This window comes from Suncus etruscus, chromosome 15, assembly GCF_024139225.1.
Source record: "Suncus etruscus isolate mSunEtr1 chromosome 15, mSunEtr1.pri.cur, whole genome shotgun sequence".
Lineage (NCBI taxonomy): Eukaryota > Metazoa > Chordata > Mammalia > Eulipotyphla > Soricidae > Suncus > Suncus etruscus.
The window spans coordinates 52,665,026-52,687,352 of NC_064862.1; the positions used below are offsets into that span (position 1 = coordinate 52,665,026).

Here is a 22,327-nt window from a genome sequence, read left to right on the forward strand (position 1 = left end):
GAACATCACTGGGTTATGATCACCCACAAAGCCACCCACCAAATCCCCCGAAACTGGGGCCAGAGCCATAGTACAATGAGGAGGGTGCTTGCCTTGCATGCAGCTTACCTTACATGGTTCACCCCTGGCATCCCATCGGGTCTCCAGCATCCCATATGGTCCCCGGAGTCTACCAGGAGTGATTTCTAAATGCAGGGCCAGGAGTAACCTTAGGGTGTGACCCAAAGACCCATCCTCTCCAAAACCAACAATTTCCTGGCAATCTATCTTTGAAAGTGAACTAACAGGAAGTGTAACCCTTTGAGCCCAATACCACTAGCACCCTCAGGATCTATTTGGGTCTCACTGTTGGTGGTGGTGTTTGAGAGAAAGAGAAAGAGAGAGAGAGAGAGAGAGAGAGAGAGAGAGAGAGAGAGAGAGAGAGAGAAAGAGAGAGAGAGAGAGAGAGAGAGAATGTGTGTGTGTGTGTGTGTGTGTGTGTATGTGAGTGTGTGTAACCCAGGGCAGCCCATCCCGACCACATCTCCCCTCACCCTACACAGTGTAGAGGGACACAGAGATTCTGTCTCAGCATGGGTGTGTGAGCCCCAAACTGGATTACAGAACCTAGAGTCTGGGGCAGGCAAGGTGGAGCCCTGGCCTCTTCCTGCACCCAGGTTTGAAGGCATCTCCCCAACTACAGGGGGCTGGTAGTTTCTGAGGCACCCTACCTGCCCTGGACCAGAAGCAGCCAAGAGAGCTCAGTGGCCAAGGGGCACCTGTCCTCTGTGATGGGTGCTGTTGTCCATCCATCACAGGCAGTGAAGCAGTTTTGTGAGAAGGTAGCAGGGCTCCTACAGATGTGACGCTGTCGTCCTCCAGTGACTTCACCAGGGGTGCTCCTTTCCCCGTTGACTTTATGTGCAGATGGAGCTGAGTGAGCCATAGAGCCCAGACTCAGACACTGGGAAGGCGATAGCATCTATTGTTCCTGATTGTAGCCATCACCCTGCCACCATTTGGGGCCAGGAAAGAGTTTTCTTTGCTCCCATACAAGCACATAGGTATTTGAGCAGTGGCCAAGGAACAGAGGAACAAAGCCTCTTGTGGCAGATGCCCGGCCTGGATATGTTCCAGGCAGATACAGTGGGTCCTTCTGAACATGGAGGTGTGGGTGCCAGGCCACACTGTGCCCAGCCTCATGGGGCAGAGCCCTCCTGGCTGCAGCTGGTAGGGTGATGCTTCCATTGATGCAGAGACACCCCTTATCTGGGCTCCTGCAGCACATTCTCAGGGCACTGCTAGGTCCTCCCCTTTCTGAGAGCTTGTGTCTCCCTGCCCAGCTGGTCTTCTGTGTTTGTCCTGCTGGCTGCACCCCTTCCCGTCTGGGTTTTAGACCCTCACATGGGTTGGCAGTGCCCAATGTAAACACAGGCATGTAGACAGACAGAATGGGTGCGTTTGAAGATGGCAACTGGCTGGTCTTCTGAGCTCTGCTGATGTGTTGGGTTTTGGGGCGAATTTTGATTTTTATTTGTTGGGCTTGGGAGTCCTACCCAGCAGTGTTCAGGGCTTCCCCCTACAAGGTTGGTGTTGGGGTTCATTCCCTGTAATGCCGGGGCTGGAACCCGAGTCTCCATCTGTAGATCTATAGACCTTTGAGCCTCTCCCTGAGCCTGCTCGCCCTCGGGTTCACCGTTGGGGATCAGAGTTAGGCATTCCCAATCCAGACACACACCACAGAAATTGGCATCCACTCTGCAGTCCCTCACATGAGGACCCAGGGATAAAGAACTCCTCCAGGCTGCCTAGGGTGAAGGACTTTCCACAAGGAATGAAAGACAGGGGTCCCTCAACACACACACACACACACACACACACACACACACACACACACACACACACACACACACACACACACACACACACACACTCATCTGCAGGGCAGGGAGTGAAAATACCAGCCCACACCATAGCCTGTACCTAGAGCAGGCAGTAGGCAAAGACTGGCGTTCCCATGGTAGGACATGGTGCTGCTGCCTCCAAGGAAGGGTCAGGGCTAGCTTAAGCCCTCACTGCCTTGTTCTCAAGTGCAAGCAGGAGCTTGAACTCCTCAGGCTTCCCTACCGTACCTGGGCTCCCCACGGAGAATCCTGTCTTTCAGTTTTGCAGACTAAGTGCTGAGTCAGCACAGAACAGACCTCCAGGCTCCGCTTTATGAATCACTGTGAGGGGTGGGGTATTGGCACAGATTGGAGCAGAAATACAAAGTATGGAGGAAGTGTTCAGGGCAAGGTGGCAGAGCTGCTGGTAGGAAAGAGTTAAATACCTTTCTGCCATCCAAGGACTTTTCAGGGTTGCCCATAGGGCAGATTTTACACCTTAACCCCTGCCCCTGTGCCCCGAGGACAGCTCTGCCCTTCTGCTGGCGCCTGTGATAGGCATCAGTTCTTAGGGCAGAAGGAGCCTGGCAGATGCATTCTACATCTCCCATTCCCTTTGTGTCTCCCTTGTTGGGCTCTTCTGGCACATGCGTGTGAGCACACACACTCACACACATGCACGTGCCTAGACCACCTTCCTGAGAACCCTGAGGAAAGAGGCAAAACTATTCACCATCAGGGGCTACTGTGCTATTGCTCTAGCCCCAGATTCTTCCTCTTCTACACCATGAAGAAATGCCTCAATCCTTGTGCTTTATTTTAGGGATCTGCAAGGTTATCATTGGGTCTCATCTAGATCCCTTTGCTATAGGTTCTCCATTTTGGTAGCATCAGCAAAATCTTAATTTTAGGCCCCTGTGAGTATGTACTGCAGTCTACCTCATGTCCATACGTTTCCTCACTGGGGCTTTCCATGTGGGTCACAGAATCTGGTTTCCAGGATCCCGTGTTGAGGCCTACAGAACTTGGCAGTTGGCAGGATGTTCTTGGAAGGAACCTGTGTTGCCCACCCTCCCTGGCTCTGCAACCTTCCATCTCTGACTCTGGCCTCTGGTCTGTGTTTGGGGGCCATGCTCAGTGCTAACTCCGGGCTCTGTACTCAGGGATCATTTCTGATGGTACTCAGGCAACCATGGGTGGCACCTGGGATCTCATGTGCAAGGCAAGTGCACTGTACTGTCCCTGGTCCCTCCTTCATTTCTCATAGACAAGGTAGCTGGGTATGAAGTAAGCAGGACTCTTGCCTATGGTCTCACTTGCCATTGGAGGGGAGGCCAAGAAGAGACCCAGACCCTGAGCCCCTGATGACCATGAAGAGCTTAGGCTCCCTTAGACTCCCCCATCTCCTCATCACCCTGTACTGCAGAGGCAGCATGGTAGCAGCCCTGTTGCTCAGAAACTCAGTAACCTAAGTGCTCAGGAATGCCGTAACCCAGGTGCTTAGGAATTCTGGGCCTGGGCTAGGCGCTGTTATTTCCTTGCTTCATTCACCAGATGGAGCGGCTGGGAGAGATGGGGTTAATTCAAGTTGTGAAGTGAGCGGGTGATTTGGGTGCTAATTAAAATGACAGGAAGTAAACAGCTCTTGGAAACACCCAGCATGTGCCCCCCAAGCCCAGCTAGGCCTGCGCACTTGCCACCATCATCTCCTCCTCCTGGGCAAGTGGGCCTTGTTGCCATGGCAACTGGGCTGAGCCACAGGGATCAAAGCTGAAGATGGGGAAGAGATGGGGAAGCTCCGAAGCAGCCAGAATCAGGGATTTCTGGACGACTCCTGCCTGTTGGGGTGGGCTGCCAGGGGTCCCGCCCTCTCTAGGGCTCCAGCCAAGCTGGGCAGTGCTGTTATATCTGCTGGAACCAATGGAGCAGGGCGAGAGTCAGGTCACAAGTGTAGATTCCTGAGTCCGAGTGTCCCAGCTGCTAGTACCATCTGCTGTGTGGTTGGCTGGACCTTGCAAAGCCACTCAATCTCTCCAAAGCTCAAGGTCACCAAGGGTGACTGTGATGGGTGTTTTCTCTTCCAGTTATTGTGGAGAGCCAGTGAGTTGGTTCATGAGCACAAGGCCTCCCACCTGGTAACTACGGTGAAGGCAGCATCTCTGATTCATGGGGGTTTTACTAAACGTTGGGCACAGACTAAGTAAAGTCAAGGAACTGACCATTGGAAGGGACAGAAGATGTGACATTGCTTGGTATTCCTGAGGCAGTAATAACCTTCCATCCACAGTGGACCTGAAGGAAAGCTGGAGATGGGTCATGGGAAGGGAGGTTTGAAATGTTCCTAAGATCAGGGTGGGGAAGGCGGAAGGGGGGCTGGGAAGCTCAGCCCAGGCGGGATGGCCAGTGTACATTACTGGGAAACCGAACTAGCCTCTTAGGTCAGACTAGGCCCCCGGGTCCTCTCTTCCTGCACCCTTCTCAGCCTTTGCACCTCACGAACCTGTGGGACCCAAGAACCAAGGTTGATTGCATGCAAAGGAAGTGCCTTAACCCCCTTTTTTTGGGTGGTCACATCCTGCAGCATGCAGGGGTTACTCCTAGCTCTGCACTCAGAAATTGCTCCTGGCAGACTTGGGGCTATATGGGAGCCAGGATTCGAACCACGGACTGTCCTGGGTTGGCTGCGTGCAACGCAAATACCCTACCTCTGTGCTATGTCTCTAGCCCTGCCTTAACTCCTTGAACCTTCTATCTATCCTGGGACTTCCTTTTCTCATTTTGTTTTGGGGCCACACTTAGCAGTGCATAGGACTCCCTCTGAGCAATGCTTAAGGGACAAATGTGATGCTGGAGGTTTAACCCAGACCAATGCTTGCAAGGCAAGGAGGTGCCTTAAAGTCCTATAACTGCCTCTCTGGCCCAGGACCCACTTTTAAAACATTTCCCCTTGTCTTGGCCTGTGCTGAGCAGGGAAAGATCCAGGCTGATTCGAGAAGCTCTTCTGCAGCCAGGATTCTGGATATCAGCTTCTCTCTCCATCTCCCCCTGGTCTGGGTGGCACCCCTGCCTATGTGTCCTCCAAACCCCTTTTCACGGGGTGGACAGGATGGTTGAACCAGTAACAGCTAGGACAAAGCTGGTCTCCTGCTTCACGGGAGACCCTGGTGTCTCCACAGAACAATTCTCACCACAACCAATGAGTAGCATCTGCCTGGCATCATAGATAGCCAGGTGGGAGCCCCATCATTCACACCTGCCATCAGACACCTTCTCTTTAGTCTGCACATGGGGCCAGCCCATACCTTACTTCAGGAGCCCCTAATTGTGTCCCTAGGTTCTCCCCCACCTGCCGCCTACAAATCTTTCATGTACACTCACCTCCCTCCCCCCCACCTCAGTGACTCTCTCTGCACCCCAGGTGCTGGTCCTGATACTTTGTCACCTCCTCCTTCTACCCTTCTCTTCCCCCAAGGCTGTAGCTGTTCAGTGTTTTCTGGACCCCAGGCACCCCACTGGCCACCGGCTTTCATCCCAGCTTCTCTTCTGGGAGCTGGGAGCTCAGAAAGGTCACTGTGCACCCGGGGGACTAATGTGGGGAACTTTGCTGGTTCCAGATTGGATTTCCTCTCAGTGGAGGTTAAGGCATCAGGAAGCCCCCCAACCCCAGCAGTCAGACCCTGGGGCAGAGGCTCTGCTAGTGTCTGTGCCTCCCCTCTCATTCCCTTTCTTCCTTCCCTCCCCCCTTCTCTCTATTCATCTCCCCTATCTTCTCTTCTTTCCTCCCCACCCTTCCCCTCTTCTCTCTCCTTCCCTTTCTTTCTTTTCCCCCAGCTCCTCAGGGTCACAGGCCAGAAGGCCAAGCCAGAAGAAAGCCTTGGACTGAGTGAAAACCAAAGGCTGTGCACAATGGGGTTTGGTAATTTGTTTTGGGGTCATTCTCATGCAAACATGGGCTAGAAAGAGAAATAATATGGTAGGGAGAGTGCTTGCCTTGCATGTGACTGACCCAGGTTTGGTCTTCAGCATTTTCTATGTCCACTAGGGTGAGCCCTGAGTGCTGCTGGCTGCAAAAAAAAACAAAGCCCTTGTCCAGCATACACTATCCTGGGCACCTGGTCTGTCATGGTCCACACTGACAACCTATCTTTCCTCTCTCCTCTGGCTGTTTCCTGTGGCCCTGCTGCTGCTGCCTCTGATCACCAGGAGGTGGAGGTGAGTGTAGCTGCCCCCTGCCCTGGCCTGCAGAGAACCCTTCACTCCTCTCCCTCATGCCCACCACATCCAGGATTAGGGAGCTAGAGGGGAGGCCAAGGGATTTGGGGTTCAGGGGAACTGAAGTCTGTGGTAGGCAGTGGGCAAGGCTGAACAGTTGGGGTCATCTGAGCATTTAGATGGTGTCAGTTAGAACATGGAAGCTGAGACCCACTGTCCCAGCCCTTCACTCAGCATTAGAGCCTCTCTGGATCTGCCTGTGATGCTCAGACTTTCGTCCTCACCTCCATCCTCCCCTAGGACGACTACATCAAGAGTTGGGAGGACAATCAGCAAGGAGATGAAGGTACCCACCCCGCATGGGAATAGAGCATTTGGGCGGGAGGGAGGGGGGGATGCAGGAATGTTTACACTTGACTTGGGGGTTACTTGGTCGGAAAAGATCTTGTGAGCTGGGGAGCTTCAGGACAAAGGGGTTTCCCAGCCCCCAAGCAGATCTGGGAGACACTTGGACCCCCGGCATTGATTCCCACATGACCTGTGCCCTGCCTTCCGTTTCTCCAGCACTGGACACCACCAAGGACCCTTGCCAGAAGGTCAAATGCAGCCGCCACAAAGTTTGCATCGCCCAGGGCTACCAGAGAGCTATGTGCATCAGTCTGAAGAAGCTGGAGTACAGGTGAGGGACACGGGGACGCCCCCCCAATTCATGCCCGAATTCCCTGCCCCAAATTTAGGGGTCAGAAAACAGCGGCTGTGTGAGTTCTCACTCACTTTTCTGGGGCTCTGGGTTTGGTAGGTGTTTTCAGCGGCGCTGTTGTTGGGGGCTTGGTAGGTGTTTTCATCGGTGCTGTTGTTGGGGGCTTAGCTCTCGGAAAGCTGGACATGGCTGAGGGGGGCCCCTCCCAAGCTCCCCTTTATGTCTGTCATCTGGCAGCCCTTCGTCTAGTTGAGTGGCCCCTCTGCAGCAAGGCTCATGTAGCTCTGCAGTGCCCTGTTCTATAAAGAGGGTTCATCTGGAGCAAGAGAGCAAGAAAAAGCCAATCTAAGAAACCACATCTACACACCCACACACCTTCTGTAACCTGTGCCGGTCAGGAGTCACTTCTAAGAAGGACTCAGGCTCCCGCTTCCAAGGGCCATGAGACTCTTTCAAAAACACCACATGGAGGCAGCAGTTGCCTGAGCCTGCTGAGTGTAGCCCTCAAACAGACAAAAACAAACAAACATATTGTGTGAATGAGAGAAGCGAATCTAGGACCAAGGAAACCTAGAATCAAGAGAATGGGATCTAGAATCAAGAGAATGGAACCAAGAGGAGGGAATCTAGAACCAGGGAAATCAAGAGATGGAACCTAGAACCAAGAGAAGGGAATCTAGAATCGGCATGGCCTGAGTTCCACCATTCCTGGCAAGTTCTGTTCTATCTCCTGGCTTGGAGCAGACTATGACTCTTTATTTGGTGGGGGACTGCACTCAGGATCATTCCTAGTAGGGCTTGGGGGACCATATGGAGTGCTGGGGAAAAAGCTGTGTCAGCCACATGCCAGGCAAATGCCCTCCCTGCTATGCTATAATTCTGGCCCTGTGACTCTTTGAATTTTAGTCATACCTGTTGCCTAAAGTTTCTGCTGGACACAGACACCCCTGCAAAAGGGGGTGACAAGGCAGTGACTTGTCAGTTTTTCCCCTGTGAGCTGTATGGGATGCCACGAGGGTCCAGGGTCAGGTGGGAGCTGCCTCATCTCTAGATCCCAGACCAGAATCTTTGCTGATCACTCTCCTGTCCACTGTCCTGTCATCCTTGTCCTTTGCCCATCCCTCTGTCTTGTCATGGACCCTCATCTGTCTATTGTCCTATCACTTTGACCCTCACCTGTTCCTCTGTCTGGTCATCCCGACCTTGCCAATTCTCTGTCCTGTCACTTTGACCCTCGCCCGCCCAATATCCTGTCACCCTAACTCTTAACCTCTCCTCTTTTTGTCACCCTGACACGCGTCCATCCACTTCCCTATTATCATGACCCTCGCCTGCCCCCCACTGCAGGATCAAGCAGCCGTCTGTGCGCCCCCGCCCAGGCCAAGGCCCGGCCTGCACCCCCTGTCACACGGAGCAGCTGGCCTCGGTGTGCGGCTCAGACGGCCACACCTATAGCTCACTGGTGAGCACCGGGGAGGGAGCACAAGAGAACCTTCCACTCTAATTCGGTATTGGGGCCAGCTTAGCTTGACCCTGCCTCTGGCCCAGGGGGTGCCCTGGGAGAGTGAGGGCAGGAAGTGGGTCGCTCTCACTGAAGTGCTCAGGGTTGCAGGAAGAGGAGTCTATGCCACCCAGTGCTGGGGTGAAAGGGGAGGACTTTCCAGAGGCATCTTCACCCCCAGGGGATACCAGCAAACTCAGGCTCTGGGGCAGGACAGACTGGGGGTAGACGGGGTGGGGAAGCAGATAAGTGGGTGAGTGTGTGTGTGTGTGTGTGTGTGTGTGTGTGTGTGTGTGTGTGTCCCTGTGGATGTCTGTGTATGCGAATGTGACTGTGTCTGGGGTTTTATGAATGTGGTCAATGTGTGTTGATGTGTGCCAATGCACATCTGGGTATGTGAGTGAGTGTGTCTGTAAGTGTCTGAGTGTGTTCCTGGGTGCGGGTGTGTAGATGTGTGTCTGTGGGTGACTGCGTATGGTGTACATCTGAATGTGTGAGTATGTGAGTGTGTGTATCTGAATGTGTGTGGCTTGTGTGGATATGTGTGTCTCAGTATGTGTGTCCCCTAGTTTTTGTGTGTTCCAAATGTGTGTCTGTGTCAGTGTTTGTGTCCGAGTGTGCACATGTGTGTGTGTGTGTGAATGTATCTGGGTGTAGCCCTGAGGTCCCAGGTGCCCCCCCCCGCTAAAGCACCTAACTACCTTTGGGTTTTTGTTTTTTTTTTTTTTTTGGAGGGGGCCACATCCGAGGCACTCAGGGGTTACTCCTGACTCTGCACTCAGAAATCGCTCCTGGCAGGCCCGGGGGACCCTATGGGATGCTGGGATTTGAACAGGTGTTCACCCTATGTTGGCTGCATGCAAGGCAAATACCCTGCAACTGTGCTATCACTCTGGCCCCCCTCCTTTGAGGATTTTTGTAGGAATTGTATGAGCCAGTACTTTGGGAGGGGTGTTTTGTGCACTTGATTGTTAAGTGTGAGGCCCTGGACTCAGCGCCTGGCCTCACCATCCAGGAGAAAAGTAAAAAGTATCATTTCGTTTTTACATCTTAGTAGTGTGTGTCTGGGACTTTGGTCTCCGGGTGACATCCGGCTGGCTCACAGAATTGAACTTAGCCTTGATGAGATGGATGGGTCTCTGAGGGCTAGATTTTAGGGCTCAGGAACTCTTTGGCAGTGCCATCAGATTGGAATCAGTTGTTCTGGAACCAGGACAAGGATGATGACTAGCATTGAGATGGGGTGAGGCTGCCCGGACAGGGAGTGGCACCTGATGGGCAGGAGGGCAGGAAGGAGTTGGGGGCCCAAGGAGGAAGTGCAGGAATTGGCCCTGTTGCAGGGATTGAACCCAGGTGGAGACGTGGGTCTGGAGCAAAGCCCAGGCCCCTCCCTCTATGGGCACTAGTGAGGGGGCAGTGCCAGCCTTTTCTCAGAAGCCAGGCCTGGGGAGAGCAAAAGTGCAGAGTAGGATTCATGGCCCACCCCAGACACCACTTCCTTAGCTTCCCTTTGTATGTGGCCTCTAGAGGAGCATTCCAGCTTTTTTGGGGTGCTCTACCCATTGGGCCTTCAGCCTGTCCTTTCTTCTGGACAGTGTAAACTGGAGCAGCAGGCGTGTCTGAACAGCAAGCAGCTGACCGTGAGGTGCCGGGGCCCCTGTCCCTGCCCCCGGGAACAGGCCACCACCTCTGTACCTGATGGCAAAGCAGGTGAGGAGAAGATGAAGCTGGGGTGGGGCTGACTGCCAGGCCTCCTGGGAAGCCTCTAAGCTCAACGGGGCTAAGAGGAAGCTGAGGGAGCAATGACAATGGGATGGCAGTAGTGGCCTGTGGAATCCCTGCTGGGTTTCAGGCCAGCCATGTGCATGCCCTGCGGGATTTTAGACAAGAGGCGGCTTCCCCCCAGGCTGGCAGAGGCTACTCTTTGGCGGAGCAAAGCCTATAAGTCCTGAGGTCATTGGGGGTGCTGGTCACTGCAAAGTGGGTGGGAGGCCAGTTGGGCACAGTAACCCTCGCCCTAACTATGGGCTGGGGAGGAGTCAGAGAGAGGACCGGGAGGAAGGAGCCTTCTTCTCTCCTCATGGGTCTCTGGCCCATGTCTGACCTCCAGGCCAGAGTCACTCACTGCTTCTTCCCTTGTCCCCATGCAGAGACGTGCACAGGCCAGGACCTGGCAGACTTGGGGGACCGGCTGCGGGACTGGTTCCAGCTCCTTCATGAGAACTCCAAGCAGAATGGCTCAGCGAGCAGCAGTGGGGCCAGTCCGGCCATGGGTGGGCAGCCCGGACAGGGGCAGTGGGCATTGGGACATGGGGTGGGGATGAACCAGGGTCAGCAGCTTCAAACAGAGCAAGAAGATCAGTGTGGGGAGCCCTGAAAGTGCAGGAAAGGAGCACAGACCCTGAAATATGGAGTGTGGAGTCTATTTCTCTGTGAGGCTTTCAAATCTGATGTCTTAGATGTGGGGCAAAAAAGTCCCCACTATTCTTTATTTGTTTTGGGCCACACCTAGCAGCCATTAGGGATTACTCCTGGCTTTGCACTCAGAAATCACTCCTGGTGGGCTTGGAGGACTATATAGGATTCCGGGGATTAAACCCAGGTCAGTGGTGGTCAAGGCAAATACCTTACCCCTTATGCTATCGCTCCAGCTCTGAGGGCCCCCCATTCTTTGTTTGGGCTACATGTCACTCAAACTGGGCCTCCCATGTTCAGCGTCCAGCTGTTCTCTCTTGGCCCTAGGGGGCGCTCTTGAGCTCTCAATCACCTGGTTTGATCCTAAACTGCCCGTTCAGTTCCTGGGAAAGAGACTGAGGTGGATGGAGAGGAGAAGGATGGATAGACAGACGGGGAATTTACCAGAGCATGTCTTCTATCCCTTGGACTGCTCCCTAGGCCTGGACAAGAACCTAGGGGCTAGCTGCAAGGACTCGATAGGCTGGATGTTCTCCAAGCTGGACACCAGTGCCGACCTCTTCCTGGACCAGATGGAGCTGGCCGCCATCAACCTGGACAAGTACGAGGTTTGCATCCGCCCCTTCTTCAACTCCTGCGACACCTACCGGGATGGCCGTGTCTCCCCGGCTGAGTGGTGCTTCTGCTTCTGGAGGGAGAGTGAGTATGAGGGTCCCCAGTGGGCCCTGCCCCTGGTCTCCACTTGTCTGGGTTCACAGGACCACCCTCTCGACCCCTAACTTTCTAGCTCCCCCACCCTGTTTCCTGCCTCTCTCAGCACCTCACTTACTGGCACCCAGAAATATGCTGCCTAGCTCCCCACTAGGCAGTGAGGGCCTGGTCGGGTTCTGAGCAGCCCTTTGTGGGAGCTTCTCTCTGGGTTGGTTTGGGGCCACACCTGGTGATGTGTTCAGGGACCATTTGGGGCTGCAGTGGTGCTCTAGGCTCCCTTTATTCCCTGGCCTAGAAGAGGCCTCCTTAAGAAAGATGAGGGGAGGGGCCGGAGAGATAGCATGGAGGTAGGGCGTTTGCATTGCATGCAGAAGGACGGTGCTCCCCCGAGCCTGCCGGGGGCGATTTCTGAGCGTAGAGCCAGGAATAACCCCTGAGTGCTGCTGGGTGTGACACAAAAACCTAATAAATAAATAAGAAAGATGGAGGAGGGGGAAGATGAGAGGCCAGAGAAACAATGGGTAGGGCATTTGCTTTGCATATGCCCTAATCAGATTCTATCTCCAGCACCCCATAGAGTCCCCCAAAACACTGTCGGGAGTGATTCCTGAGTACAGAGCCAGGAGTAAGCCCCGAGCACCATTGGGTGTGGCAAAAATAATAATAATAAAAAAAAGCAAGATGAGGGGCCTGAGCGATAGCTCAGCAGTAGGGTGTTTGCCTTGCAAGCGGCTGACCCAGGACGGACCTGGGTTCAATCCCCAGCATCCCATATGATTCTTCAAGCCAGGAGTGATTTCTTTTTTTTTTTTTTTTTTTTTTTTTTGGGTCATACCCGGCAGTGCTCAGGGGTTATTCCTGGCTCCAGGCTCAGAAATTGCTCCTGGCAGGCATGGGGGACCATATGGGCGCCGGGATTCGAACCGATGACCTCCTGCATGAAAGGCAAAAACACCTTACCTCCATGCTATCTCTCCGGCCCCCAGGAGTGATTTCTGAGTGCATTGCCAGGAGTAACCCCTGAGCATCACCAGGCATGGCCCAAAAAAGCAAAACCAAAAAAAAACAAAAAACAAAAAAAAGGAAAATGAAAAATGTACACGATCCCATTTCCTAGGGCCCTGAGGGGGACTTGCTGGTGTGGTGTGTGCCTAGCCATAGTGGGCAATGGAACCGAACCCTGACTCCTCTGCCCTTCCAAGTTTGGGGTCAAGGAGGGGGATAAGTGTGACTTCACCACTGCGGGGCTGCCCCATTTTAGAGCCTGGATGCTTTTGTCTTACTGAACCTCCCATTTCTCCACCCCTTGCCCTGCCTGGGTTTCTCAACTTGGGGCTGGGGTCTTAGAAAGTCTCAGGTTCCTCAGAGCCTTCTTCCACCCTACAGAACCTCCGTGTCTGGCTGAGCTGGAGCGAATCCAAATCCAGGAGGCGGCTAAAAAGAAGCCAGGTGAGGCAGAGGGCATTCCCTGGGGACGTGGAGCCTGAGCAGGGGTATCCTCAGCATGAACCCCTTCCCCAAGTTTGTGGTTTGGGGGGTATGTATAAACAAATATAAACAGGCATCTATGAACATGTCTCTGTCCACCCCAGATGTGTGTGTGTGTGTGTACATGTGTGTAGGTACCAAAGATCCCAAAGCCCTGTTGGGGAATATGCAGATCTCCGTGGTGTCCCAACTAGTGTGTACCCCTTCAGCCATTATAAGGCCCATAATGACATCCATAGCCCAGCCCAATTTAGGGGGACATGGCTACATAAACCATTTGTACATAAACCAAATGGTACATAAACCATTTATCTGGGGGATAGTCCCCCACAGTGACCTAAGAGAAGCATGGAAATGGGGAGACAGCTGGGAGACCCATAGGGAAGAAGCCGGCACAGGATAGAGCAGAGGGGAGGAAACCATGGGGGTGTCAGGGACCAATGTTAAGGTGCATGTGACTGAGGACACAGTTTGAGGTCAGGTCACCAGGGACACATGGTCCCTGAGGGGCACTTGGAACTCACTGGGCTGGTGGGGGCAGTGCCACAGTTCTATATGGAACAAATTAGTTCCATACTTGAGGTTACCCATAAGCAACCCTTTCACTTATCTATCCGGGATTACCTCTGGCTCTGCGCTCAGAAATCACTCCTGGCAGTGCTCAGGGGATCCTATGGGATGCCGGAGATTGAACCAGGATGGCCATGTGCAAGGCAGGCATCATACCTGCTGTGTTCTATCTCTTCAGTTCTACAAATAATATACTCTGAACAAACTTTGGGGCCAGAACCTAGCTGATGGTGCTGGGTCATTTCTAGGGGGTTCTGCCCCCCTAAGGGGCCATCTGCTGAGTAGACAGCACAGAAGTGGGAAGACTTTGGTGGCACGTGAGTCTCAGAAAGGAGAAGGGGCCAGAGTGATAGTACAATAGGTAGGGTGTTTGCCTTGCATGGGGCTGACCCCAGTTCAATCCCTGGCATCCCATATGGTGCCCTGAGCCTGCCTACACTCAGGAGTGATTTCTGAGTGTAGAGCCAGGAGTTAGCCCTGAGCACTGCTGGGTATGACCCCAAAAACCAAAAGCAAGAAAAGAAGGGTAAAGAAGAGAAATGGGTTTATGGGCAGTGCCCAGCTGAATACGGGCTGGACCAGCCAAAGGAGCATTGGCAGGGGACATGGGCAGGCCTGGTGCTGAGGAAAAGTTGAGGGAGCTACCATGGGCTGAGCAGGTGGGGGCAGGTTTTTGGTGTGCCCATTGAATGACCTGTTTCTCAGGGCTGTTCATCCCGAGCTGTGACGAGGATGGCTACTACCGGAAGACGCAATGTGACCAGGGCAGCGGGGACTGCTGGTGTGTGGACCAGCTGGGTCTGGAGCTGAGTGGCAGCCGCATGCATGGAAGCCCCGACTGTGGTGAGGGGGCACAGGTGGAGAGACGGGGGGGTGGGGAGAGGGTGCCCCGTGGGCTGGCAGGAGGCCTGACATCCTATCCCTGTGCCCTGTCCTTGCAGATGACCTCGTAGGCTTCTCGGGTGACTTTGGGAGCGGCGTTGGCTGGGAGGATGAGGAGGAAAAGGAGCCAGAGGAGGCAGGCGAGGAGGCAGAGGAGGAGGAGGGCGAGGTGGGCGAGGCGGATGATGGCGGCTACATCTGGTAGAGCCCGGTGGGCTGGCCCGACGGCAGGGCCAGAATGGGCAGCTTAGCCGATGATCCAAGGGACACCTGAGGGCCCCTGCTGCTCCAGCGGGACGATGGGGGTGGGGGTGGGCGCAGGTGGAGGTGCTGCCCTGCAAAGTGTGTGCGTTTGGAAAATGTCTGTGTATGCACGTGAGAGAACATGTATGTCAGGGAATGTGCAAGGATGTGATAGTCTGTGCAAAGGTGTGTGCATGTGAGAAGTGCATGTTTGCATGTGTGAGAATGTATGTGAGCACACACACATGGGTGAGTTTCACACATGTATAATAAGTGTGTGTTCGAGTGTGAGAACATATGAGCATATTTGTGAATGTGAATGTGTAGTGTGTAAATTTGTGTATGGTTGTGCAAGTGTATGTGTGTTTGTGTGCACTGAGCATCCTTGGTCTATACTGCTCCTGGCAGGTTCCTTGGTCCCCTTATAGTTGTTCATTCCTTTGTTGATGGTTCTGAAATAGTCACTCCATAGGACACTTATTGAAGGGGATGCCCCTCTTGCCCCCTTCGCACGCCTTGTCCTGATATGTGGTCTCTTCCCACCTGCCCTTCCTTCTTCCAGCCCAGGGGTTCAGCTCCCCCTAGCAGAGTGTGGGGGGCATTGGCTCAGGCTGTCTGCTGGCCCCCGCCTGTCTCTTATGGTGTGAGCCAGGTCACTCGATTCTGTGGGACCCCTCCACATGTCACCCCAGGAGAAGTGCTCCAAGCCTGGGAGTATGCTCGCAGGGAGATCTGCTGCAGATCCAGAAGGAGCCTTGAGGACTGGCACTGGGCAAGCCTGAATGAATTCAGCCCCTGATGGTTCAGCCCTCCCTTGGTGTCTCACAGAGTGCCTGTGCTATGAGCTGTGCTGAGCCCATTGGAGCCCCACGGGACAGAGGAGTGTAGTGTGCTACCACTCTGGCTGAGCTCACCTTGTCCTCTGGGAGTCTGAGGGTCCCCCAAACCCCTTCTTGACTACACCCCTGCAGATCCAGGCTACTGGGGGCTGAGCAAGGAAAGCAACAGCCTGCAGCCCCTGAGGCCCTCTCCTATGCCCTGCAGCCCTGTCTACCCCTCTCCTGGAGACCTCCTGGACTGCGCACCTACAGGGGCTCTTCGTGCTCTGTGGTGCTGGGGTGGGGTTGGCAGCAGTTTCTGTGCCACATGGCCCCGCTCGGTCCCTCACCCCAGGACCTTATCAGGAGGGAGCTCAGTGGGGACTGTTTCTCTCCCCCTCAGTTCCCTTCTTCCAACCTGGCAAGGAAACTCCTGAGGAACTTTACTGAAAAGACAAAGCCTGGACTTGGGCTTCTGCAGCCTGTGGATGCCTGGTGAGACCAGAGTGTGTGTGTGTGTGTGTGTGTGTGTGTGTGTGTGTGTGTGTGTGTGTGTATGTGTGTGTGTGTCTCCATGTGTGAGCGATGAGTGCAGCTTGTGGCTTGTATGTGTGTGAGTGTGGTGTGTCCATGTGTGTGTGTGAACGCAGATGTGTGTGCCTAAGTGTGTGTGTATTTACATGTATGAGCTCAGCACCACCATGGGGGTCTGAGATATGGGGGCTGAAGAATGAGGGTTGTATGCAGATTTTCTGGGAAAACTCTGTCCCACTGGACTTAATGACTTCCCGTCTTCCTGCCCCTTCCCTCAACCCCAGAATCACACCCTTGCCAGCCCTCACTTGGGGAGCTCAGCGAACCCCCAGCTAGTTCCGCAAACTGCTTTTCGCCTGCAGCGTGGTCATGGGTGAAGGTGTCCCACATTCCAGGGGGCCTTTCCACTCTCCCCACCTCATCCCTACCCAGCCCGCTCAGTTCAGGGAAACACCCCCTGCTCCCATTCCCAGCTACTGGAAGCTTCTGCTCGCGCTAGGATTGGTGTCTGTCTCTGTCTCTGCCCTGGGCAGGCGTGCCGGTGCTGGTGATGTTTGGGGGGCCAGGAAGGGGAAGGGATAGGCGGTCCCTGCACCTCCATCCCAGCCTCATGGTCTGCACACTTTGGTGACCTTGTAAATATGTTATGGAAGATGGTGGGGTTTACCTGGCCTTGCCCCTGGAGTCTCTGCAGAAGACAAAGAGCTGGTCCCCAGGAATGGAGTGGTTAGGAAGGATCATATTTTTTGTGACCAGGATGTGGGGTGACCCCAGCCAGGCTGCTTACCCCCTCCTAGGAGCCCCCTCTCCCCACTGCCCTGTTCTGTTCCCCACACCCCAGCTCAGACAGGGCCAAGGTTGAAGAGAGCTGAACCCCCACTTTCAAATAGTTTCTGGCACCCCCAGGGTGCCAGGAGAGATGGGGACTTCTGAGAAGGAGCTGAGAGGGGTCAGAGAACACAGATGTGCCTTGAGAGAGTAGTCAGAGGGAGGGTCTGAAGTGCTGGGGGGGGGGCAGAAGAAGGTATTGGGACTCAGGAAGGAGGGGTGGGAGGTAGAACTGCGAGATCCTGCTGAGGTGTCCCCCCCGCCACCAGGGTGCTGAGGGGTCCCACTTCCCCCTTACTCCTACCATCTGCACAACCTTTCCCAAGCCCCATCGCTTTCTGCCTCACCTCTGAGGCCCCCCCCTGGAGTATCTACAAGGGAACTTCCCCCTCACTTATGGCCTCCGGAAGAATTGCCCATCCTCCCGCCGTCATTCTGTGAGGCTGTGTGCAGGCTGACTGGGTCAAGGGCAGAGACACAGGGTCCACGGGTGTGGGACTGAGACTTGACAAAGGATGTACCAAGCAGAGCCAACCGCTTCCTCGCCTGAAGCCCAATTAAACTGTGTCCTGTGCAACCTCTGAGCTTAGAGTTAAGAATCGTGTCCCAGTACTCGGGTCTCTGTCCATAGCGTTAAGTGCAGAAATTGTATCAGTACTTCTAGATGTCTTTAAAAAAGAAAAGCATTAAAAAAACAAAAAACAAAAAAACAACCCAAGTGTTAGACCGTGTGTCATTGAAGGCCTCCCTGGCCCCCCTGTGGGTCCCCCTCCAGCCCTGCCTCCACTTGGAGACCTGTCTTGTGTCGTTGCTACCCTTGTATTACTCAGCTAAGGAAGCCAGTGTGCTCCATATACAGAAAGGAAATCAAATGTTATTTTTAAGAAAATGGAAAATAAACACTTTATAAACATGCCTGCTGGTCGTACTCTGTGTTTCTTTGGAGAGGTGCCCGCCTGCATCTGCCAACCACAGAGGGCAAGAGGGGATTTGGCCAGGGCAGGTGGGAGTGGGAGGGAGGGGCTCCATGGGAGAAAGTCTGGGCTGGGAGACTCCAGGCGTGTCTCCCTCCCTCCTTCATTCACAGCATCCAACTTGTGCCCACCTTGAAGACTAGCAGTGACCCCTGGCTCTGGCCAACATCAGATGGCAGTGCTGCCCCAGCTGCCATTATGTGACTCCCCATTTCCTAACAGCTATTGTCGCTTGTATTTCGCTTCCAGGATTTTTGTTTGTTTGCTTTTGAGCCACACCCAACAACTCTCAGGGCCTACTCCTGACTGCACTCAGGAATCACTCCTGGTAGGCCTGGGGGACCATATGGGATGCCTCAGATCAAATCTGGATCTGCCGCGTCAAGGCAAACACCCTGCCTGCTGTGCTATCGCTCTGCACACACACACACACACACACACACACACACACACACACACACACACACACACCCCTATTTTTGCCAGGAGTGATTCCTGAGCACAGAGCCAGGATTAACTCCTGAGCATGGCCAGGTGTGGCCCAAAACCCCAAAAAGGAAGGGGACACCCTCCAGCCTGAGTGGACCCTTGATATGGATGAGGAACAGATGTTATAGTCAGATCCCTGTCATACTGAAGGACAACAGTTAGAAACAGGCGCCACTCTTCTCCATTTTATCCTTTTCACCATCCTGGGGTCACCCTGGTTCCAGCCACTGCTGGGCCTTCCCCAAGGGCCAGGAAGTCGCTGGCCCAAGAGATTATCAGCCTCAACTGCTCCCTACCCAGCCTGCAGTCAGAGGCAAGGCTGGGACTAGTTGGGCCTGTGCCCTGTGGCCACGCTGGCAGATGTTGTGAGTCTGTTACTTGGGAGATTCAAGCTGCAGGATTCTCTACACAGGAGAATCGAGTCCATTACTTGAAGGGGAGCCCGAGGTCTGTGGAGCAATGCCACGTACTTCACTTAGTGCTCAGAGACCAGCCATTGAGGTTTTATTTATATTTATTATTATTATTTTTTGATTTGGGGCCACATTGGGTGATGACTCATGGCTCTGCACTCAGAAATCACTCCTGGCAGGCTTGGGCTCATATGGGATGTCAGGGGTTGAACTCAGGTTGGCAGCATACAAGGCAAATGCTCTCCCAGCTGCTCTGGCCCTAGCTTTAGTTTTATTTTTAAGTTTTAATTTATTGAATCACTATGACTTACAGAAGAGTTGTCATTGTGTTTTTATTATGTTTTTGCATTGGGCGCACACCTGGCAATGCTCAGAGGTTACTCCTGGCTTTGCATTCACTCCTGGCAGAGCTTCGACCTGCTAATGCCAAAATGTGCTAAGCCCTGAATGCAGTTTACATAGAGCTGCTATAGGTCAGATCCAGGACACACCAATTCTAATGAAACAGTTTTATCCTCTGACATACACTATGGTTGCAAATGTATATAATGCTGGTACAATCAGTGATGAACTTGTTCTATTTTGGGTGCATATAGACAATCATTCCTGTCTCCCTGTTTCATTCCTGCTCAAGGAACCAATTGGATTAGAGTCTTCTGCTCTGTTCTGGCCATAACTTTAGGGTGTGTGGCCTGTTTCTCCCTAGAATGAGTCACTCAGTGGTCCTGCCTCTACTTACCCACTTTTGCTCTCATTTTCCTCCCCCGATGCGTCTTGCAACCCTGGGGTTCATTCCTTGCATGTAGCTCCTGTCTCTCTCTGTTTTCACTCCTCTGAGTTCCCAGGACTTTTCCTTTTTCACAGATACTGGTCAGTCATGGTTACTTTACCCTACAGTTCTGCCTAACTCACTATACCCTGTAGAGCCATCCGGAGGATAGAGGAACATGCGGCCAGGACTCTGTGCAGGACAAACCAAACAGCCCGGTAGGTACAATCCAGTCCAGGCAGGACATCTAGCTTCTGTCCAGGTTTCCAGTATTGACAACAGACATACTCACCACTGGGTTCATCTGTCTGTGCACCCAGAGTACAGCTAAGATTCGGATTTGAGCCTCTAGAGAGAATTTAGGGAGCTCCAGAAAGAACCTAGCTTTGCATTTCTCTCTGGAGCCACGAGAGGGCGCGTTGGCCATTGTGTTAAACTGGTCTTGGGCTGGACTTGAGCTCACCAGGCTGCAACACATTCCTAAGCGCTCAGGCGAGAAGTGAGAGGGTACTGGTCTGGTTTCCTTTCAACACGGAGCAAGACGAAGGTGGCTGGGCTCCATTCGCTGTAATCCAACTCCGGAATAACGGTCCGGAGCTGGATTGCCGTGGGAACATCATAAAGAGAGACACCGTGTGATAGATAGACTGCATAGAGACAGGGTGGCTTCAACCTCATGGTCCAGAATGGCCAAACTGACCAACACCATCTTTTTTTTTTTTTTTTTTTTTTTTGGTTTTTGGGCCACACCCTGTGACGCTCAGGGGTTACTCCTGGCTATGTGCTCAGAAGTCGCTCCTGGCTTGGGGGACCATATGGGACGCCAGGGGATCGAACCGCGGTCCTGTCCAAGGCTAGCGCAGGTAAGGCAGGCACCTTACCTCTTGCGCCACCGCCCGGCCCCCCAACACCATCTTTGACCAACACCATCCATCACCAGGTAGGGAAGGGTGGAGAATCAGATAGAAGACTAATCTAGGGGGCCTTTGACATGTAAAGATTGGTGAGTGAAGAGAAAACAGGGAGCTCGGGAAAGTGTTTCTGATCAAACAAGGTGTAATCTGGGGCCGGGTAGGTGGCGCTGAAGGTAAGGTGTCTGCCTTGCAAGTGCTAGCCAAGGAAGGACCGCGGTTCGATCCCCCGGCATCCCATATGGTCCCCCCAAGCCAGGGGCGATTTCTGAGCACATAGCCAGGAATAACCCCTGAGTGTCAAAACGGGTGTGGCCCAAAAACAAAAAAAAAAAAAAAAACAAGGTGTAATCTAACAAAGGTAATGACTGGAGCGCAATGCATTTTATTTAATTTAATTATTAGGGTTTTTTGGTCACACCTGGCCTTGCTCAGAGGTTAATCCTGGCTCTGCATTCAGAAATCACTTATGGTGGTTTAGACTCTAGGATCACTCCTAGTAGTGTTCGAGGGACCCTATGGAAAGCTGGGGATCAAACCCAGGTTGACCTCGTGCAAGGCAAGTGCATTATCAAATTTTAATTTGTGTGTGTGGGCGGGTTGGGCCATACCTGGCTGTGCTCAGGGATTACAACTGGCTCTGCTCAGAAATTGCTCCTGGCAGGCTCAGGTGACCATATGGGATGCCAGGGATTGAACCCGGGTCCATCCTCAGTCGGGCACATGCAAGACAAAAGCCCTACTGCTGTGCTGTCACTTCGGCTCCTAATCTTTTTAGTTGTTTGCAGTGCCAAGAATTGAACCCAGGTAAGGCAACATGCAGGGCAGACACCCTATCACAGAACCAGGCTGCTGAGCGCCAGCAGGGACTACAGCGTCCCTTGCACCATCAGCTATGGCTTTTGAGACCAACCCCTACCAGAAGTGCCAACTGAAGCTGCGCCATCAGGTGAGCTGAAAACACCCAAGGAGGGTGGAGCCTGATTGCCACTAAATGTCATTGTAAGGGACTACCGCATGACCACTAGCTGTGGCTTTTGAGACCTACAGCATTCTCAGCTGCTGAATTCATTTTAAAATTCATTTTTAAAATTGGATTATTTAGGGGGCTGGAGAGATAGCACAGTGGTAGGGCATTTGCCTTGCATGCAACCAACCCAGGAGGGTCAGTGGTTCAATTCCCAGCATCCCATATGAGCCTGCTAGAGGCAATGTCTGAGTGCAGAGCCAGGAGTAACCATGAAGCACTGCCCAGTGTGACCCCCCAAAAAATATTGGCTTACTTAGAATAAAGAAGAGGGGACAGGGCTACTAAACAGGGTTTAGGCACTTGTCTTGCATGTGACCAACTCTGGTTCAACCTGAGTCCAGCCAGGAGTGATCCCTGAGGACTGCTGTATGTGACCCCAAACCCAAACAATAACAAAGAAGAGCAGTTGAACAAATACTGTTAACTTCTAAAGAGGTTTTAAAAAAAATGTTCTCTCTAAAGTTAACCTCGGGTTCAACATCCAACCTACAAAGACCACCAAGGAGACAAACAGCACTGCAGAAAGACATGGGAGTTTATTTAGAGCATGCTGGGGTCGCCCCTCTAAGGCAATGGTGACCCCTTACTGAGCTCTCAGGCTCCTTTAAGAGGATTGCAGAGGCTTCAAACCATCACAATTAACCTTTAAGTTGATTGGCTATTGTCTACAGTGTTTCCTTTTATGGCTAGATGTCTAGAGTGGTTATTAGGGCCTTGAGGGTCTGTGTCAGCTGTAGAGGAGGGGCTCTGGCACACGCTGGATGCCCATGACCTTGTCCACTCACAGGCCTCCAAGTGTTGCTAATTTATCTGTTGATTCATTGCCCTCGAAGTTCCTGAAACTGGTTGTTTTGGCCTAGTCTTTGTTTCTTAAAGCTGGACCCTGTTATAGCTGTACTTAGGATCACAGCAAAGCTAGGTTACAGTTAATCCTAAATCAAACTTTAGATCCTGATAGTCCTTAGACCCTAACAATG

The 22,327-nt window shown here is 53.1% G+C and overlaps 1 protein-coding gene across 1 annotated transcript in view; it reads left to right on the plus strand.

Moving 5' to 3' along the window:
* SPOCK2 (SPARC (osteonectin), cwcv and kazal like domains proteoglycan 2) overlaps positions 1-22,327 on the plus strand; it is an 836,669-nt gene that overhangs the window by 4,750 nt on the left and 809,592 nt on the right. The window contains exons 3-12 of the mRNA XM_049789270.1: positions 6,066-6,074; positions 6,375-6,420; positions 6,639-6,753; positions 8,122-8,236; positions 9,871-9,985; positions 10,426-10,548; positions 11,171-11,389; positions 12,788-12,850; positions 14,165-14,302; positions 14,401-14,702. Of these exons, the coding sequence (XP_049645227.1) occupies positions 6,066-6,074; positions 6,375-6,420; positions 6,639-6,753; positions 8,122-8,236; positions 9,871-9,985; positions 10,426-10,548; positions 11,171-11,389; positions 12,788-12,850; positions 14,165-14,302; positions 14,401-14,546 (1,089 nt within the window). The 3' untranslated portion in view covers positions 14,547-14,702. The remainder of the gene's footprint in view (positions 1-6,065; positions 6,075-6,374; positions 6,421-6,638; positions 6,754-8,121; positions 8,237-9,870; positions 9,986-10,425; positions 10,549-11,170; positions 11,390-12,787; positions 12,851-14,164; positions 14,303-14,400; positions 14,703-22,327) is intronic.